This window comes from Podarcis cretensis (genome assembly GCF_951804945.1).
Source record: "Podarcis cretensis genome assembly, chromosome: 5".
Classification (NCBI taxonomy): domain Eukaryota; kingdom Metazoa; phylum Chordata; class Lepidosauria; order Squamata; family Lacertidae; genus Podarcis; species Podarcis cretensis.
In genome coordinates, this window is record NC_137174.1 from 71,619,143 (window position 1) to 71,638,464 (window position 19,322).

General features: G+C 41.4%; 1 protein-coding gene across 6 annotated transcripts in view; it reads left to right on the forward strand.

The window, feature by feature from the left end:
* The window catches only part of ACSL3 (acyl-CoA synthetase long chain family member 3), a 58,180-nt gene that overhangs the window by 29,837 nt on the left and 9,021 nt on the right, over window positions 1-19,322 (forward strand). For all 6 annotated transcript variants that reach the window (XM_079975882.1, XM_079975877.1, XM_079975879.1 and 3 more), the window contains 9 exons: window positions 1,269-1,446; window positions 9,407-9,516; window positions 11,673-11,811; window positions 12,404-12,560; window positions 13,617-13,740; window positions 14,538-14,609; window positions 15,788-15,927; window positions 16,613-16,785; window positions 17,222-17,296. In XM_079975882.1, coding sequence (XP_079832008.1) covers window positions 1,269-1,446; window positions 9,407-9,516; window positions 11,673-11,811; window positions 12,404-12,560; window positions 13,617-13,740; window positions 14,538-14,609; window positions 15,788-15,927; window positions 16,613-16,785; window positions 17,222-17,296 — 1,168 coding nt within the window. The remainder of the gene's footprint in view (window positions 1-1,268; window positions 1,447-9,406; window positions 9,517-11,672; window positions 11,812-12,403; window positions 12,561-13,616; window positions 13,741-14,537; window positions 14,610-15,787; window positions 15,928-16,612; window positions 16,786-17,221; window positions 17,297-19,322) is intronic.

Genomic DNA, 19,322 nt, shown 5'->3' on the forward strand with positions numbered 1-19,322 from the left:
TGAGTGGCAAGACTGCTTTTGGGAAACCGCCTGTTGCAGTCTTAGCCCCTGGTTGGCAGCGCACTTGCACTAGCCAAGGCAGGAGGTGGGGTCCAGGTGGGGTCATTTGTGGGTCATCTCTCTGGCTGGTACAGCATGGATGCTAAGATTGGGCCTGTCGCTATCATGTGGCGGTGGCAGGTCTGCATAGGATCTTCTGTCATCCCATCCCCACTCCAAAATGCCCTGCTTCTGGGGGGTTTCTGGTGGAGATACTACCACTGGTACATTCCACCTGCCGCTTGTGTGGGCACTTTGGGGCACTCCTCACCAGCAGGCCTTCCTCAATGTCGGACGCTGGCAGAGCTTTCCTGATGGTGAAGGCCAAAGAAGCTGTGCAGCACTGAGTAGAGGACCCCTCTGCTCTATTCAGTATCCTCTCCAGCATGGTGGGTTGGGGCTTGGGATTGTTTCACCTCTGAATTCTTCTTGAATAGCACTTACAGATAATTGATACAATTCTGATACCGTATTGGCCTGAATATAACCCGCACCCGCATATAAGCCACACCTTTAAAATTCAAAGGGGGAAACAAAAGCAAAAAAGATAATACCCGAATATAAGCCGCTCCCTTAAAATTGGGTTGCAGGCTGAAAATTGCTGCAGTTGGTAGAATTGTAACTCTTAGCCAATTTAAGGCTTTGATCTTGCAAGCCCGCAAAAGTTACCGTACAATTGCTAAAAGTGCAAATTGCAATTTAATTGCTACAGTTCCGCAGGCCCTCACACCTGCAAATGGCAAATGAACCATCTTAAGTTCTCAAATAGGCAATGAAACATTTTTTTGTTCCATTTTACCGTATGTCTGTTTCAGCAGCGTTATCGTAAAATCCCATTTTTGTAAGGTTGCGAATTTAAGCCGCACTTTCACTTTTCACGGTCGGAATTTGGGGGGGGGGAGTGAGGCTTATATTCAAGACCAATATGGGCATTTGGTATAACAGAATTAATCCATTCACTTGACTAGGGAGATAAGAAACAGTTCCGTACCCTTTCTTTTTCTTTATTGTATTTTTATTCATACAGCACCACTTTGCACGGTAAGTTTTGGAAATTAACCTATGCAAAATGTCATGTCTGCGTCTCATGGGCCTTTCAATCTAACTATTGTTAGACAGGAAAACAAACATGGAGATGAAAGATAAAGGCGAGCAAGTACACAGAAATGCAGTTATGCATGCTTAGGCTTGTTTGTGATTTTTTAAAAAGTCTTTTTTTATTTATTAAGGTTATCCTTGGAAAATATATGTGGCTCTCGTACGATGATGTTTTCAATAAAGCGAAAAAATTTGGAGATGGATTAACTGTGTTGGGCATTCAACCGAAGACAAACATTGCCATCTTCTGTGAAACTAGAGCTGAGTGGATGATCGCTGCCCAAGCTTGCTTCATGAACAACTTCATACGTAAGCATTTTTTTATGGCATTATCAGTTTTGTTTTTTTTGTGTGCTTTTGGATACACTGAGAAGGTTTTCCTAACACTTTTAATAACTTGTGTAGGGCAGCTACTATTGTCCCTAAATTAGTATGATTAAATTTTGTTTTGAAGATTCTTCCTCTGTCTCCTCCTAGGACTTGGGTTGCCATCTCCATGGAATTGCAAAGATACCAATTCCTAGGATGAGCCGATGGTTCTGGCTTTGGGAAGGGTGGGAATTTCCCTTTCTCACACAGCCTTTCTTAGGTTTGGTTTCCTTCAAGCACGTGTGACAGTTTTGGAGGGCAGGCAGTTTTCTTCCAAGCACCACACTTCTTTCCAGTCCGGAAAGCCATCATTACAAGTCCAATTCCAGTTCATTTGTGCAAGAGCAGTGCTTCAGCAGTGCTAAAGCATTAGGAAGAACTTTGTGACAGTAAGAGCTGTTTGACAGTGGAACGGACTACCTTGGGAGGTAGTGGACTCTCCTTCATTGCAGGTTTTTAAGCAGAGGTTGGATGGTCATCTGTTAGGGATTCTCCATTTATAATTCCTGCATTGCGGCCTTTTGGGTCTCTTCCAGCTCTACAATTCTGTGATTCTGAAGGACACCAATAAAAGCATCTTTCTTGGTAAGAGGCAAAGAACAATGTCTGTAGAAGACTGAACAATTCTTTCCGATTTTATATATTTGTATTGTATGTTCTCAGCAAAAAGTTAATAGGAGCAACCAAAAGACCCTTTCATAGTAAAAACAGCAAACATAAATGAATGAAATTTGTTTCATTCAGAGAGCAGTTTTGCAGAATGTTAAATTACAACTCAAAAGAGAAATCACTTAAAGCCCAAGTAGAAAAAGGAACTGAGACTGGTATAATAGGCCATTGTAAGCAATTGCAAAAAGCACTTTGAAGATTTGGTAATTCTTCCTTGGCAGATTATTATATATAGCTTCTCTATAGCTGTGGGAGTAGCTTGTTACAGCTTTTCTTTCAACGGAAGCTTTGCTGCTTCTGTCTCCCCTCATAGTTTTTGCTCTAATTACTTCAGTATATTCTGAGGAAAATAGAACTGACACCCATTTAAAAGGAAAGCATCTCATTGAATGTAAGCTGGACATGTAACATGTATCTTTACAAAATCTCCACAAGCTTTGCATGTAATACTTTTGTTACTTTCTGGAGCTGCTGGGCTTGGCAAGAACATGGCCCGGGCTTGGGCAGTAGTCCCCTTTGCCAGTGTAAAGATGCAACTTCTGGAGCTAAGCCTATGACAGGAAGTGGTTGCTGACAGGAGAGCTGCCTTGCTATCGTTTCTAGGCCAGGAATCAATGATATCATGCCCTCCTGATGTTATGAATTGTGACTCCTGTCACTCTCAATTATTATTGGCTGTGCTGGTTGCAGCTGATGAGAGTTGTAGTCCAAAATTGTGGAAAGTACCAGTATCATGGCTACTTCAGTTCTAGATGATGGAATAAAAGAAAAGCTGGCACAGCTTCCATTATTGTATAGGCTACGTAGTGATAGTTGGTTCATTCTTCTTCTTCTTCTTCTTCTTCTTCTTCTTCATCATCATCATCATCATCATACAACACCCTATACCCACAGGTCTCAGGGTGGTTCACAGGATAAAATCACAATATAAAACCACAAAATATACATACAGTCATACCTCGAGATAAATACACTTCAGGTTGAGCACTTTCAGGTTGCGCTCTGCGGCAAATGACGGTAAAAATGACGTCACACGCATATGCGGAAGCGGTGAAATGTGACCCGTGCACACGCAGACACACTGTTGCACCTTACGTTCTGTTTGGGTTGCAAACGGGGCTCCAGAACGGATCCCGTTCGCATCCCGAGGTACCACTGTAATCAAAATAAAGATGAGAACAACCCAATGGTAGGGGGATGGTAAGCTTAGAGGAAGTTCAAGCTTGACATTCCCGTCTTCCATTTTTTGTTGTTCTTTTCCAAATGATACTTGGTGTGTCTTGGTGGTGGTTTATAGGATAAAATCTGAGCATGCTCAGTCCCCCTTTTTTTGGCGGTGGGGAGAGACTCATTATGGCTCTTTATTTTTAGGTTTTTTTTTTAAAAAAGGTAGTTTATAAAACCTTTGCCTTCCCCTGTTCCTCAGCGAATGAATGTTTTCCCCCCCGAGTTCCATTTCTCTCAGCACTCAGCAGCTTAGTTCACTACTAGATTGAGTGGTGATCGTTGCTTCTTTTTTATTCATTAATCTCACATCTTTATTGTGTAGCCAAGGGCTCTCACCAAATCATACAGTACTACAATAAAAAAGTACACCTCTCATAAAAAATTTCAGTATCCGATATCTTTTACAACAATAAAAACGTCAACCCTCTCAACCGTAAACATTTCCTAGAAAAAAAAAGGATTTTACTCACTTGCAGTCGTATTCTGCATTTAGTTTCAGAGCCAACAGTTCTCTGCTATCTGTGACTTGCTTCATCCACCTTGATTATTAAATCATTCTGGCAATCAAGCATATGGGATTTCCATGAATCACAAATATTGGAGTTGCAAGGAACCCTGAGTGTCAGCTAATCCAACCCCCTGCAGTTAGGAATCTCAATCATTTTAATAGACAGAATCACAACTAGAAAACTAGCTGAGTCAAATATGATCTGATAACTACTAGCTGACTTGGCTGCTTCTGCTCTGCATCTTTCTTCCCTCCATGTTCATCTCTGTGGTTCCATGTTAAGTTCCTCCTCCATCACCACCTTGTTCACTAGTATGCCTTTACCTGGCCATGCCTGTCATAGTTTTGTAGAGTTTAGTTCCCTCCTCCAGCGATCTGTGGAGCACATGGGGTATGCACATTATCCTCAGACCTCTTGGAATATGTTTATGAAAGTAATGGAAATGCTCCTATACTCCATTTTATAGCTGCTTGTAACCCTGTAATACTGTACACAAATACAGTACATAATACATTTCCAGTGCATTTTCTCCCTTGTCAAACACTTAATAATTCAAAACAACAGCTATCCACATCACATTTGCAAATCCTTATTGTGAATCAATAGAGACTTAAGTATCAACACAAGTAATATCTACTTTGGTTCTATGGCATACACAAATTATGGTTTGCCTTGGTTTGGGTGAAATTGCAAATTATTGTTTGCTGACACCTTGGAGCTAAGAGAGGTAATCAGAATTATGGTGTGGTAATAAAGCTCATAGTCACAAAGCCATCGTTCATAATTTGGCATGACATCTGAACTAGCTAAGTATTTGCCTGCAGGGGGCATTGTGGAAAACACTGCTGCAAAGAAATAAATTACACTGGAAGGCAACATTATGGATAGTTCCCCCACCCTGCTGTTTGCCTTAAAAAAAATTAAGGAGAGTTATTAAAGTACCCAAAAACTGGATGGATAGATAGATAGATAGACAGACAGACAGACAGATAAAAAACACCATCAGAAATACTGCAATTCTGTGGCAAGTTCCACTTAGACCTTTATAAGACTTTTAACTTTCAAAAGGGTCAATTTAAGGTAACATGAAAATGTAGGAAATGCTGAAATGTGTGGAATCAAGAAATTTGCATTTGAAAGGGGGGTTGGTAGGAAGGGAGATGGTGGGGATTTAAGTGGATGTTTCAAGTTTCTGAGACGTGCTTCAGCTCACAGCGTGACACAGCATTTGGTGATGTCAAATGAATGAACTTGGCTGACTTGCTTGCTGGCAGATGGTAATATTGTCATATGCTTTTCACGTAGTCGTTTTTGAAACTTGAGTTGCAGGCAGTGAAACGCAACGAATTAAATTTTGTTTAATTTTTCAAGGAAATATGTTTGCTAATGTAGATTTGGCCAAGTACTGCTCTTCCTGAATAGGCCTGATCTAACTGTGCTTATTCTTCATTCTTCTGTGGCACATGTCCCCTCCATCCACTAACTGCATTTTAAACTTTACTGTTAATTCAAAGGATTTTTCTGCCTGATTGTTATGGTAACATGTGCATATTTAGCCAAAACTGCCCTGATTTTTGTTCTTGATAATATTTTATTCCTTGCAGATAAGTGAATGAACATTGTTCACAGTCCAATGGGACAAACAGTAGAGCATGTCCTTTAAATTAGCCCCCCCTCCCCTGTCCAGAATTAATTTCTTTAAGTACCGTATTTTTCACTCCATAAGACACACTTTTTTCCTCATAAAAAGTAAGGGGAAATGTGAGTGCATCTTATGGAGCGAATGGTGCTGCGCAGAGAGGGAGATCTGCTCAGCGCCCCTTGAGCGACGCACCTGTCCTGCGAAGCCAGAGGAAGAACAGAAGGGGCTCCTTCTGTTCCTCCTCCCACTTTGCTAAATGGGCGCTGCGCAGAGAGGGAGAACTGCACAGCGCCCCTTGAGCGACGCACCTGTCCTGCAAAGCCGGAGGAGGAACAGAAGCGACTCCTTCTGTTCCTCCTCCCGCTTCGCTAAAGGGGCGCTGCGCAGTTCTCGCTCTCTGCGCAGCGCTCCTTCAGCGAAGTGCCTCTCCTGGCTTCTGCCTTAGCCGCCCGCAGCCTCTTCAGGCAGGGGGAGCCTTCATCCCGCTGCCCAGGAGAGGCTGTGCGTGGCTATCCCATAAGCCAGGACAAGAGGCTATCCCAGAAGCCAGATCCCACTTGCTGTTCTGGCTTCTGGGATTCAGAATATTTTTTTTCTTGTTTTCCTCCTGCCAAAACTAGGTGTGCCTTATGGTCTGGTGCGTCTTATGGAGTGAAAAATGTGGTATTTGAAAATACAGTGGTGCCCCGCAAGACGAATGCCTCGCAAGATGAAAAACCCGCTAGACGAAAGGGTTTTCCGTTTTTCGAGGCGCTTCGCAAGACGAATTTCCCTATGGGCTTGCTTCGCAAGACGAAAACGTCTTGCGAGTCTTGCAAGTTTTTTCCCTCCCCCCCCCCTTTCCTAAGCCGCTAAGCCGCTAATAGCCAGTAAGCCGCTAATAGCGCTAATCCACTAAGCCGCTAATAGGGATGCTTCGCAAGACGAAAAAACCGCAAGACGCAGAGACTCGCGGAACGAATTATTTTCGTCTTGCGAGGCACCACTGTAGCTCCATAACAAGTCTTGGAAAGCTTTTTCTGCTTTGTCATTGCTAGAAAGTAACAAATCTACACCTGGCAGCTTTTACTTTACAGTTTGTAACACTATAATTTATAATCAGATTTTATGTGTGCATGAAGAAGTGCTATACACCGTGTTAAGTGGCAACTGGGTAGATCATACTGCACGATAATCACTTGCAGCTGCTGTGGCTCACTTCATCTTTTTCTCCATGACATCAGTGCAGCATTTTGTAAACTGGACAAGCTTCTTGACTTCATTAACTGCCTAATTGTTTTTCACTTCGTTCATCTCCCCCCCCCCCTTTCTCCCTCCAGTTTTTAGGTGAATAATATCAATGGTTTTTTGAGAGATTATACTCTTTCTTCCTCAGCTTGCTGAGAGCCTGCTAGGGAAATCTTGTGTTTATATAATGAGGGTCATTGGACTGAGCACAGAGAGCACATGGGAACTAATAAAGGCAATCTTTTGTACTTTGCTCCCACCAAATTAAAGAAAACAATGTACATGTGTACTTGCTTTGCAACAGTTTGGAATTGTGTTCCTTGTTAAATACCCTCATGGCAACCATTCAGATTTCTGAATCAAGGAAAATGGTTTTTGTTGTAACCAGTGACTCCAAAGAACTGCATTGCAACTAATAGCTGAATTGTATGCCTGGAACTATCAATTTCAGGACCTTGTATCTGAGTATAAGGCTGCAATTCTACAGCACATTTCCCTGATGAAATGTCCTGTTGAACTTTGTTTAGGATTACACTACATGGTTTTGATTTATCAACATACAAGGCTGTTTTTCAGGTGCAAATGCACACTTCAAAATCCACAAGCAAGCAACAGCAAATTCTTTCGCAGCAAATATGTGTGCATATCTTTTAAAAAGCACTTTACAATCCCATACCGTATAGGTTAATTGCTGTTGATATGTATAAATAGTCATCTTAAACATGTTCGCTGAGATGTATGAGCTGATGTGCATGTTATAGCTTTAAGCTGAGACTACTGGAAACCATTTTGTTGTGTTAATGTACTTCTGCCAAGCCCAGGCTTTCATTCTGACACTGAGAATTCCCAGGCTACTGCTATGGCTTCTGGGAAGTGGCTGACACTGACACAGAAACTCTCCATGCATAGGACCAGAATGATGAGATGGCTGGCATTACATAGCACAGCTACGGTTGGGGTCAGAAAAATGGCAGAGGCTGCTTTTTAAAGCACTTTGCACAATAATCAGGATGTTATAGCAGAGCTTGCTTTCAAGTGAGCAGCGTAGATACACAGCTCTGATGTCCATAAAGCAAACCCATTTATATTTGTAGAATTCCCGAATTGATCCAGATCCTTGTGCACAGCAGTGAGTTGCATACAGAGTGCTATGTATGAGGTCCTTTCCTGCCAAAGTAATAAAGCAATCATCTGTTTTCTCAGTGCTGAGGAGACTAGCTGAAAGCAAAGTCCACAAGCAGGTGATCAGAGTGCCATATTCCTGCAAATATTAGATACTCCTTCTGCCACTGCAAAACCAAATTTTGCTACATCACAATACAGTCGTACCTCGGGTTAAGTACTTAATTCGTTCTGGAGGTCTGTTCTTAACCTGAAACTGTTCTTAACCTGAAGCACCACTTTAGCTAATGGGGCCTCCCGTTGCCACCGTGCCGCTGGAGCACGATTTCTGTTCTCATCCTGAAGCAAAGTACTTAACCCGAGGTACTATTTCTGGGTTAGCGGAGTCTGTAACCTGAAGCGTATGTAACCTGAGGTACCACTGTAACTTAAATATAATTGTGGCCAATGTTACTTGCTTTTCAAGTTTGTTTGGAGAATAATTGTATGCCCGAATTAACTCTTAAAGCAGGAGTTGGCAAAAAATGTTTAACCGAGGGCTGGTCCACTGTCCCTCAGATTTTGTGGCGGACCAGAGAAGCAGCTGCCGCTGCTGCTTCTCGTGGGTAGGTAGAGTGAGCTTGTCTGCTCTGCTCTCTGGCCCACAGGAGCACCAGGGCAGCGGTGGAAGATGAGTGGTGCGAAAGGGCTGGCTCTGGACTGCTTAAAATGGCGCTCAGCCAGCTCAGCCCAGCCCCCTTCCTCCTCTAGGCAGGGCAGGGAGAAGCCAGGAGGAGGGAGGGAGGCACCGCCGCCACGGTGTGTGTGAGGAAGGGGGGGGGGAATGGAATGGCACAGGAAAAAAACGGCACAGCCCGAATGAACAGAATCTCCATGCCGATCCACGGACAGTCCGCAGGCCGGATCTTGAAGGCAAATGGACCTGATATGGCCTGCAGCCCTTAGTTTGCTGACCCCTGTCTTAAAGTAATTACATTAAGATATTACTTCACTGGGATAACTCAGTTGGTAGAACGTGAGAGTCTTAATTTCAGGGTCGTGGGTTTTAGCCCCACATTGGGCAAAATATTCCTGCATTGCAGGGGGTTAGACTAGATGCTCCTTGTGGTCCTTGCCAACTCTACAGTTCTATGATCCGATGATAATATGGGAGGGAAGTATCTAAGGTGGAAGTCCTTTCTGTGCTCTGTGCTCTCATATTGTGTTGAGAGTGCGGTGTAGAACTAAAAAGTCACATGACCTCTTCTGTAAAGAAAAGAAGAGGGATCCTGCTAGTGTGGCTTGGAAAATAAGACCTCAATTCTTCAGAGTACAAATATGCATAGTGAAACCAAAGTACATTTGCATTTTATGTTTCTCAAAGTTTGAAATCTTGAATTTGAAGCAGCAGTGTACTGCGACATTTTCAGCATGCAGTGTATCTTTTGTATCCTGGACATTTATAGTATATGAGTCTAATAATCATAATTAATAATAGGAAATTCATTATTCATTTCCTCCCCAGTTGTTACACTTTATGCCACTCTAGGAGGCCCTGCGATAGTACATGGGTTAAATGAAACTGCAGTGACAACCATTATTACCAGCAGAGAATTGATGCAAACAAAACTGAAGGTAAGGATTGTCCTTGACTAGACAAATTGGATGCATGTATACAAATGTGGATTTTGTTCGTTTGTTTATTCAATTCTGTAGAGGAAAAGGTGATATACATATAGTGCAGGTTTTTTCTCTTGCTCTACAGATTTATGTTCTTATGTAACAGAAAATTATGGAAGTGTAAATGATTTGGATGCACCTATAGTTTCCATTTAAAAAAGGACTGTGATCCCCACCTCCAAAATGGTGCTTAACTCAATACAGTGGTACTTCTGGTTGTGAACGGGATCCGTTCTGGAGCTCCGGCCGCATCCCGAGGAATTCGCAACTGGAGGTCCTGCACATGCGCGTGGTGCAGTTTAGTGTTGCCGCGCATGCGCACGGCAAAATCCGGAAAAATACTTCTGGGTTTGCCGTGTACGCATCCTGAAGGAGTCTGTTCCTGAAGGATACGTAACCAGAGGTGAACGCAACTAGAGGTACCACTGTACTAGATAGTCCTCTGACACTGACACACACTTCAGGGAATGTGGGCAATTTTTCATTCTTGCAAAGTGTCATGTACATGGACGGTGTGCTATGTATAAATGTTTCATATCCTAGTATTGTGGTAGTAGTAGTTGTTGTTATATTTATTTATATCCTACCCTTAGTAGGGCTATGCTGCCCCATATCTTCCATTTGTGGCCTCTTGGCCCTGGATCAAGCCAATCTGCCCTGCTTGTAGCAACCTGGGAACCTACCACCCTGTCCTGGATCTGTCCCCAAAGCAAGTTAGGAGGTGCAGCTCAGGTGGAGGGTGGGTTTGTGTGCTTCTGAATTTGTAATTTAGCTGCCATGGTTTGATCTTATATTGTAAAAAGCTGTGTACATCAGTTAGCCAGTAATACAGCCTAAACAATTTTAACAAGATTTGCCGGGGGGGGGGGGGAGGGGAGCCAGCAAACTTGTCAAGACGTGATGGGTTGCTCTCTATTTGCTTCTAATTGAACAAAGCATGGAAAAATCATCGCAGATCTGAAGTTTCTTTCCATAAAAGGGTTTGTTAAATATCCTGGTTTTGAGCATTGGCTTCATAGGCCAATATCTTGACTCATAGTGTAACCATAAAAGCACTTTGGGGACCATATGTCTCCAAGTGTAATCTATATTATAATTCACTAAAAGTATTTGTAGCAGCAGAGCCAGGGAACCAGAAGATAAGATGGCTAGAGGAAGGAGTGGACAGAAGAAGAAGAAGAAGAAGAAGAAGAAGAAGAAGAAGAAGAAGAAGAAGAAGAAGAAGAAAGGATATATGGAGAAGAATTCTGAGGGGAAATGACAGGCGAAATGGGCAGCTGAGAAAAGCCGTGCCTTTTTAAGTTCATCATTAGAACTTTAATGCACACCGTTTTTAGTGTCAGCAAGAATTGTTATAAATTACATTGATACTGTTTATTCCAAACATATTGAAATTTCACAACTGGCTGGTTGTGGTAGTAAATAGTAATTAATCAACTTGCCCTCTTTTTACCCACCCTTCACCATAAGGTTCCAGGAATAGTTAAAATGTGAAAATTAAATCTTAAAATTGGTTAAAACAATTTGCAACCAAAAGAATAGGGTTAAAACAAATAACGACTGAAAGAATATACCTTAAAAATATATTAGCACTGTTAGCAGCTAAAGGTAAAGGTAAAGGGTAAAGGGACCCCTGACCATTAGGTCCAGTCGTGACTGACTCTGGGGTTGCGGCGCTCATCTCGCTTTATTGGCCGAAGGAGCCGGCGTACAGCTTCCAGGTCATGTGGCCAGCATGACTAAGCCACTTCTGGCGAACCAGAGCAGCGCACAGAAACGCTGTTTACCTTCCCTCCAGAGTGGTATCTATTTATCTACTTGCACTTTGACGTGCTTTCGAACTGCTAGATTGGCAGGAGCCGGGACCAAGCAACGGGAGCTCACCCCGTCATGGGGATTCGAACCGCCGACCTTCTGATCGGCAAGCCCTAGGCTCTGTGGTTTAACCCACAGCGCCACCTGCGTCCCCACTTAGATGACATCAAATTAGCTTTTTTGAATGCGCTCTATTTACAGCAGGTTGAACTATTAAAGTATAGAACTGCAAATGTAGGGCATTATGATTATTATGATGGAAACAGTTAAACTGTTTGCCCCATCTTTTTCTGCAGAGTATTGCTTCTCAGATTCCTCTGATGCGCCATATTATTACTGTGGATGGCACACCAACAACATGGTCAGAATTCCCCAAAGGGGTAATCGTTCACACGATGGCATCTGTTCAAGCTATGGGAGAGAAAACAGAAAACTGTACGTATACTTTTTCCTTTTTCCTAATGATAGTATTTTCTTGAAAAAAGTGAAGGAAATCTAAGACATGATAATGCTAAATGTGGTTAATATCTTGCCAGTTATATTCTGCCCAGGGTATATGGTGGATGGGTGTTGTGTTGATAACTTATTATTTTTAGCATATGTTTGTTTAATCAAGATACAGAGTTTGCGTAGCAGTATTTTTTTAAGAAAATAACTTCTAAGGAATACCTGATATCAGGTGAAACTACCAGTGGAAAGATGCATCCTGGTTGCTAGTAAAACATGAAGGGCAAACAAAGATTCCAGGGACTACTAGAAAATAAGATGGAAGCAGGAAAAGTGTATTGTAGGGTTGCAGGAAACAGCAGCACTTTAGGACTCCTAGGGTTCCTGTTCCCTAGTGTTCAGAGAAACCACTTATCACTCACAGCCCTGACTTCACTCATTGGCTTAAAATGGTGACATATAAAAATGTAGAACACATTAAGGTTACAACAAGAATAACTTAGTAGTCAATATTTTAGATTTTCTTTCAATTTTGCTTTCTTTCAAATTGTTTTGACGCTTGCTTCTTTTTTGTTTCAAGTTCCAGCCAACAAGCAGAAGCAGAGACCGTTGCCATCGGACATTGCAGTAATAATGTATACCAGTGGTTCTACAGGTGTCCCAAAAGGCGTTATGATCTCGCATTGTAATCTTATTTCTGGTATAACTGGGATGGCTGAAAGGATTCCTAATCTTGGGTATGTAACACACATAATCCTAAATGATGCTTTTATTGCTTTATCACTAAAATTATTGAAATGAACACATTAGTGTGTATGTTGTTAACGTCCTTAGAGAAATATAGTACAATGCTGGCTTTAATTAAACTTCTGTTGCACAAAAAGAACCCCTACTTTAAGAACTTTCCATGCTCACCTAAAATGTTGGAATATATGTGGTCATATTGTTCTGGTTTATGTTCTTTAGTATTGGATATTCAGAAAAGAGAAGTTCTGTGACTGTTTTGCAAGTCTGGCAAGAGTACCATTTTCAGTACAAATAGATTGTCAGGAATGATAAATCACAATAAAACCCAAACATTTTTGCACTAGTGTGATTGTATTTTGCAAAGACAAACACGATTATTGAAACCTCAAAGCTATTTCGAACAAGGGCTTTCCTGTAGCTTTGTTTACCCTTTGATAGTTTAAGCTTAAATATACTGCAGAGGCACCCATTCATGGGCAAATGGGTGGGGGCGTCTACTTGCCAATACCTGAAATTGCAGTAACATCAAGTGACCTGTTTTTGGCCAAGCAAATTTTGAAATGAAACCACGCCAGAAAAGTCACAGCACCAGTGCCTGCAACCTCCCTTTTGGCTTAGCCCTGTATTTACCTTCCCCGACAACTGATGTCCTATGAATTGGGCCTGGGGCAGATGAGTGTGTGATTTGGCCAAAACTGCCTCACAGGCCAAATGGGGAGACTTTGTGGACCAGAAGTCTGCCCCACCCCCCGCAATGGTGCTGCATTTTATGTTAATTAAGTAGGGAGATGAAATGTTCTGACTGATTTAAGAAGAAGAATGGTTAGTAGTCTTACTTTTGGTAAATCATGCTGCCAGAATGCTTTACCACATGCATGAGGAGAACGTATAATTCAGCCTGCTCTTGTTTAAATATGACAATATGCCAGCATTGCAAAGTTGTTGGGCCAGGATGCTCTTTAGATTATAATGCTGCTGCAGTCTCAAGCAGTGGGTTGACACAACTTGGCACAGAGCTTACCGTAATCTCTCTCTTATTCCCCTAGAGAGAAAGATACTTACATTGGATACTTGCCACTTGCTCATGTTTTGGAGTTAAGTGCTGAACTTGTTTGCTTGACTCACGGATGCCGTATTGGCTACTCATCACCTCAAACATTAAGTGATCAGGTAAGGTTCTCCCACTTCCAAACAAATAGCACGCTTCTTAAAAGCACGTTTTTCTACTAGACAAATTCCCCATCTGACACTCCACACTAATAGGGGAAAAAGCTGAACAAGCACACAGTCTGCTTGGCTTAGACCTTGTATCAATGGTAGCTTCTTCATGGCAGTCAGTAGTTCTGATCTACTATGCAGCAATGATTCATTTATGAATCTGCCTCAGTTCAGCAGAAAAAGCACTTTTAAGGGTATTTACAAGGAAGGGTTGCCTGCCCAAAGATGAAGGTAAAGAAGTGGTGTTTCTGTCCTAAAAGAAGGTTCTTTGTATGGTTTGGGCAATTTGTTTTAAGCATGGAAACAGTGCATTTTACCCTTATAATTTGTGCACATTCTGTCCTAATACTGCCTGGCATGTAAGTGCTTAATAAACACACAAGCATAACGTGACTAATCCCCCCCCCCTTTTTTTCAAAATCTGCATCCACTTTCCAACTGTACACACAACATTTTGTGTCCAACTACCCACTGAAAACAACCTTGGACCATAGTATCAAATTATGCATTTTAAAATTATGCATTTTAAAAGTTGTCTAAAATATATGTGAAATTAAGTATTTGTCTACTTAACAGGATATCTGTTTCAATATCTCTGACGAAAATATGTTGTAGATGCTTTCTGACCCAGCGCTATGGTGAAACATGATTTTTTTCCAGTGTGTGCATCTTTTACGCCGGGCAAACAAGAGGATTTTTGATGAAGACTAACTTAAGGTTACATGTTGCTTTCTTCACTTCTCTTTTAGTCCTCTAAAATAAAGAAAGGAAGTAAAGGTGATGTTTCTGCACTGAAGCCAACTCTAATGGCAGCTGTGCCGGTAAGTTGTGCATTTGAAGCCTGCCTTTTTCAAGAGTAACATACGATGAGATGATGATTTGAAGGTAGTTTAGTACCTTAGGAATTTCTCTATTGCCTGTTTAAGCGGTTCCCATGTAATCCTTCATTCCACTATGGGACTGTGCATGGGAATAATATGCGAGATCTCATGACAGGTCTGTAGTTGCTTCACTAAATGCCTCCTGCTTCTGGAACTTCCCTGAAATATCCACATGGTTGGGTGAATTCATGTTTTCAATAAACAACAATGATAAAACTAATCCTGCCAATTTATATTATTAATAAGTTGCTTAAAACATAGTATTAATATTTACTATGACATGTTTCCTGACAGTCACAAGTGGAATAAAGCTTATTTTCCTCCTCTTGCCTCCTCAGAGCAGCCCCTCAAAAAGTAGTATGAGCAAATAGATTTGAGGGGAAAACAGTTAACGTTTGAAGTTTTATGCCAAGCTTTCTGTTATAGTTCATGCTGTGTATCAAGGGCGGGGAACTGCTGGCCCACAGGCAAAACTTGGCATGCCAGGCCTCCCCATTTGTCTCACCAGGCCATTTTTTAGGAAGCCATGTCCACCCACTCTAGACCTCTAGACCTGAAGTTGTCTATGATGTTGGTAAGGATGGGGCTTCAGAGGAACAGTTGGGAGCTTAAAGTGAGCTCTGGTGAGAGCACACCTTGCTGAAGGAGGGGGAAGCTGTTTCCATTCAGTTGAAACTTCTTCTCTCTCCCAGTGCTACTCTTTGAACCTCCAAAAGCTGGCGGTTAAAGTGTTGTACTGTTTGAAAGCCCTTTCCCAAACAGTCCTACACTGCTCTTTAAAATCTCTGTGCTGCTCCTCAAACCTCTGAAGACTTTGGAAGCAGTGCAGAATGGTTAGGGAAAGGGCTTTTAAACAGCCCTTTGTAAACAGCATGGCACTGTTCCTTATGGCCCTGTTTTAGGAGGTTTCAGGAGCTGCGTGGGGATGTTTGCAAAGGGCTTTCAAGCAGCCCTACACTGCTCTTTGAACTCCTGAAAAGCAAAGCCCACCTGTCAAATTTGGCCTGCCCCCTCTAATTCTCTCTAATACTAATGCCCTCAGAGACCTGTGCAGTAAATCTAAATTTATCACCTGTTGTTGGCTTGCTTTGATACGCCTAATTCATTTCTGTAACTAGGAAATCATGGATCGAATCTACAAAAATGTCATGAATCGAGTTAACGAAATGTCCAATTTCCAACGTAATCTGTTTATATTGGCTTATAATTACAAGATGGAACAGATTTCAAAAGGCTACACTACTCCATTGTGTGACAGGTAGGTAACTGAGGGAGTGGTGTGCATGTTTTTCCCCTTAAGGGGTGAAGATGGACGGATGAAGAGCGGCCTGCATGGCTTAATCTGTCACGGAACCAGGACACTTTTGCTGGCTATTAGAAGACAGGCCTAGGTAGCAATACACAAATCTGGTAGTCTGGATGGGAGGATAGGTACCTTAATTAATGATCAAAACCAGTACTTTGAATTGAGCCTGGAAATAAATTGAAGAGTTTTTCGAGTGTCTTTGGGCATATTTATGTGGGAAAGCAGCATGCAAATAGTAAAAATAATAAAGTATTTAAAAGAAAGAAAAAACCATTTATATTACTCTGTTGCCTAGTCTGTATTCCCTCTCATCTGCCTTTGTTTATAAACTTACACACACACTTTCTAGGAGTACGGTAATTCCCATTACAATCAGTGGGACTTCTCAATAAGCATGCATAGAATTCAAAGCATAGAATATGATGCCTTTCCATAGAAAAGCCATGCTCAAAGTGGCTAACTACAGGAGTAGCTATAAATAATAAGCAAAACACATCAAAAATTTTACAAAATTGAACAATTTCCACATAAATTGTGCCATATATGTTGCAGAACTTGCTATGTGCAATGATTTCCGATTCTTTATTATTGATATTATTTTTATTGAGCAATAAAAAAATATTCTTAACATTTTTAGACTTATTTTCCGGAAAGTCCGGATGCTGCTGGGTGGAAAGATTCGAGTCTTGTTGTGTGGAGGAGCTCCACTTTCCGCAGCAACTCAGAGATTCATGAACATTTGTTTCTGTTGCCCAGTGGGACAGGGCTATGGACTAACAGAATCCTCTGGGGCTGGAACGATAACAGAAGGTAAGTGGTGGGTTTAGGTTCAGGTGCCAATCCAGGTGTAGAGATGTAGTTGGGTGTTACCAGTAAAGTCATAGTACTTTACTCCAAAATCTCTGTAAAGTTGACGTGTATTTTAATATGGAATTTTCTTCTATATTAATGTATTTTTTAACTGCTGATTTGTCAGTCTTTTAGTTCAGCTTGTTTTTACACCTGATTTTCTTGGTAATTATTAATGTCTAGTTTAGAGGTTTTTATGATTTAAGTGGTATACAAATTCTATTAAATAAATAAAAACAAATGGTGCATGGGGTATTCAAAGAAATATTTATTTATTTATTTATTTATTGACTTCTTTTTATTCATTTTCTATAATGGGTATTCAAAGAAATATTTAGATGGTTTCTAAGCTGTACCTCTTGAGTTCCTAATGATGTTTTATTTTCCAAAATTTCAGTTTGGGACTATGCCACAGGCAGAGTGGGAGCACCCTTGGTTTGCTGTGAAATCAAGCTCATGAATTGGGTAGAAGGTAGGAAGTTCTTTATTCAATGTGTGATTATTATCCTTTTGTTTGAAGACGGACTGAAACGTTTTGTTTAAATAGAATAATGCGGCAGTGATCCAGTGAGCTCTTTATTAACATGCTTCCAAAGGCTGGCTTGCTGGTGGCTGGACTAAAAGCAACACCCTCTGATATTTCATAAACTACCTATGAGAGCAGAACTAGCCCTAACATCAGAGATCATTTATCAGCTTTCCCATGATGATATTTCCTTCCATTAGTTTTAAAAACAGCCAGTGGCACCTGATTTGGGTTGGAGATGTAGCCCTGCATTTAATGATCCCTTTCCTTTGACTATTTCCAAGACTGTGAAGCAGCCCACTGAAACTCTTAGCAACAGGTGGAGGGGAGGAAACAGCGACGTCTCTGAGAGAGAAAATTCGGCCTCGGAGGACATGTGTTAGGCGCATAGTACCCCAAATGCAGGTCCTCTCTGCCACACATTCTTCCATGCCTTATGTTCCACGGTGAAAAGTTTGAGGTCAAGAGGCAGGTTGCTTGTTTTCCTTCAGCCTCACTGCCAGCTGAATACCACCCATGATCTCGGTTCCATGCCATCTGAGGAAAGAGAGTTCTTAGCTAAAACCCCTCTGCTCAGCTCACCCTTCCCTTTAAGCCTTTCCCCCCCCCATGCAAGGTTCACTTTATCAATTAGCACAAGGTTTTGTTTGTGTCTTCTCAACGACATCTCAAAAAGTAGTAGTCGGTGGAGAGACAGCTTAGTCAATTCATTGAGCAGAAAGAACAAAGGGTTAAACACAATCCTTTTTCCCTGTCTCTAATTACATTTCCTAAGGCTGCAAACTTATGATCTCATGCTATTCTGCACAATATCGTACTGCTGCCTCTCTCCCAGGTGTGAAGTGTTTTAAGTCTCCATAGATTTCCCCCTTAAATTGCCCACACGTAGCTAGATACTGGTAGGTAGCCGTGTTGGTCTGACGCAGTAGAAATATATATATAAAAAATAAAATTGTCCAGTAGCACCTTAGACACCAACTAAGTTTGTGCTTGGTATAAGCTTTCTTGTGTATGCACACTTCTTAGTTGGTCTCTAAGGTGCTGCTGGACATTAAAAATATATATATATTTCTATAGCTAGATACTGCTGGTCTTCCCCTATCTGCCCTGTGCAGGTTATAGGCACAAGGGGTTTTTGGAGCTCTTATTTCCCATCTTTCAGACAAGAGAAATGTCAACCTAGGAACATAAGAACCCAGGAACATCTACTCCAACATCCTGTTCTCATGGTGTCCAACCAGCCACACATGCCAAACTCATAAGCGGGACCTGAGCACCAGAGGATTCTTCTCTCCTGTGGTTTCCACCAGTCGCAACTTATGGAAGGCAAATGAGTATGGATGTATTACATAAGAAATAGGAATGCTGAATTCATGCTGGGAAGAAATGATACATTGGTTTTCTAGCTGAACATCTTGTGTCAATTTTTTAATAAATCACCCATCGTGTTGTGCACAGAAATGTTGGAATAAATATTCTTAAAAGAAAGCACAAGAAGATGAGCAATATTTTCAGCGTATTTGTTCTATTTTCAGCAGTCTGGAGAAATAATCCAAGCACTATATATTTTTGTTTCTCTTTCAAATTATATTATAAAGTCTGCTAGATAAAGAAATATTAACGAAGACAAACATAATACACAAGGCAATGCTTCAAAATGCTGGATTCACTAAAGTTCAGTGTAAACTGCATTTGATTTGTTTCCCTGCTTACTTTGAGCCTCCTTATGGAAACTGTGAGTCATTGTTAATGAGATAAATGTAGACAACTAGGTCTATAAAACTGGCACCCTAACAGCTGTGTGTTAGAGTGGATTGTTTGTATTCAGATGTGGAAGACTTGGGCTCAAAATCTTCTTCTTAGGCATTGCTTTCAGGGCCACTGCACATAGTAACCTCTGTGTTGAGAAAAGTAATCTGCATATTGGAAGAGCACATGTTTTGCCCCATTGCATCATATATCCTTTTCCATT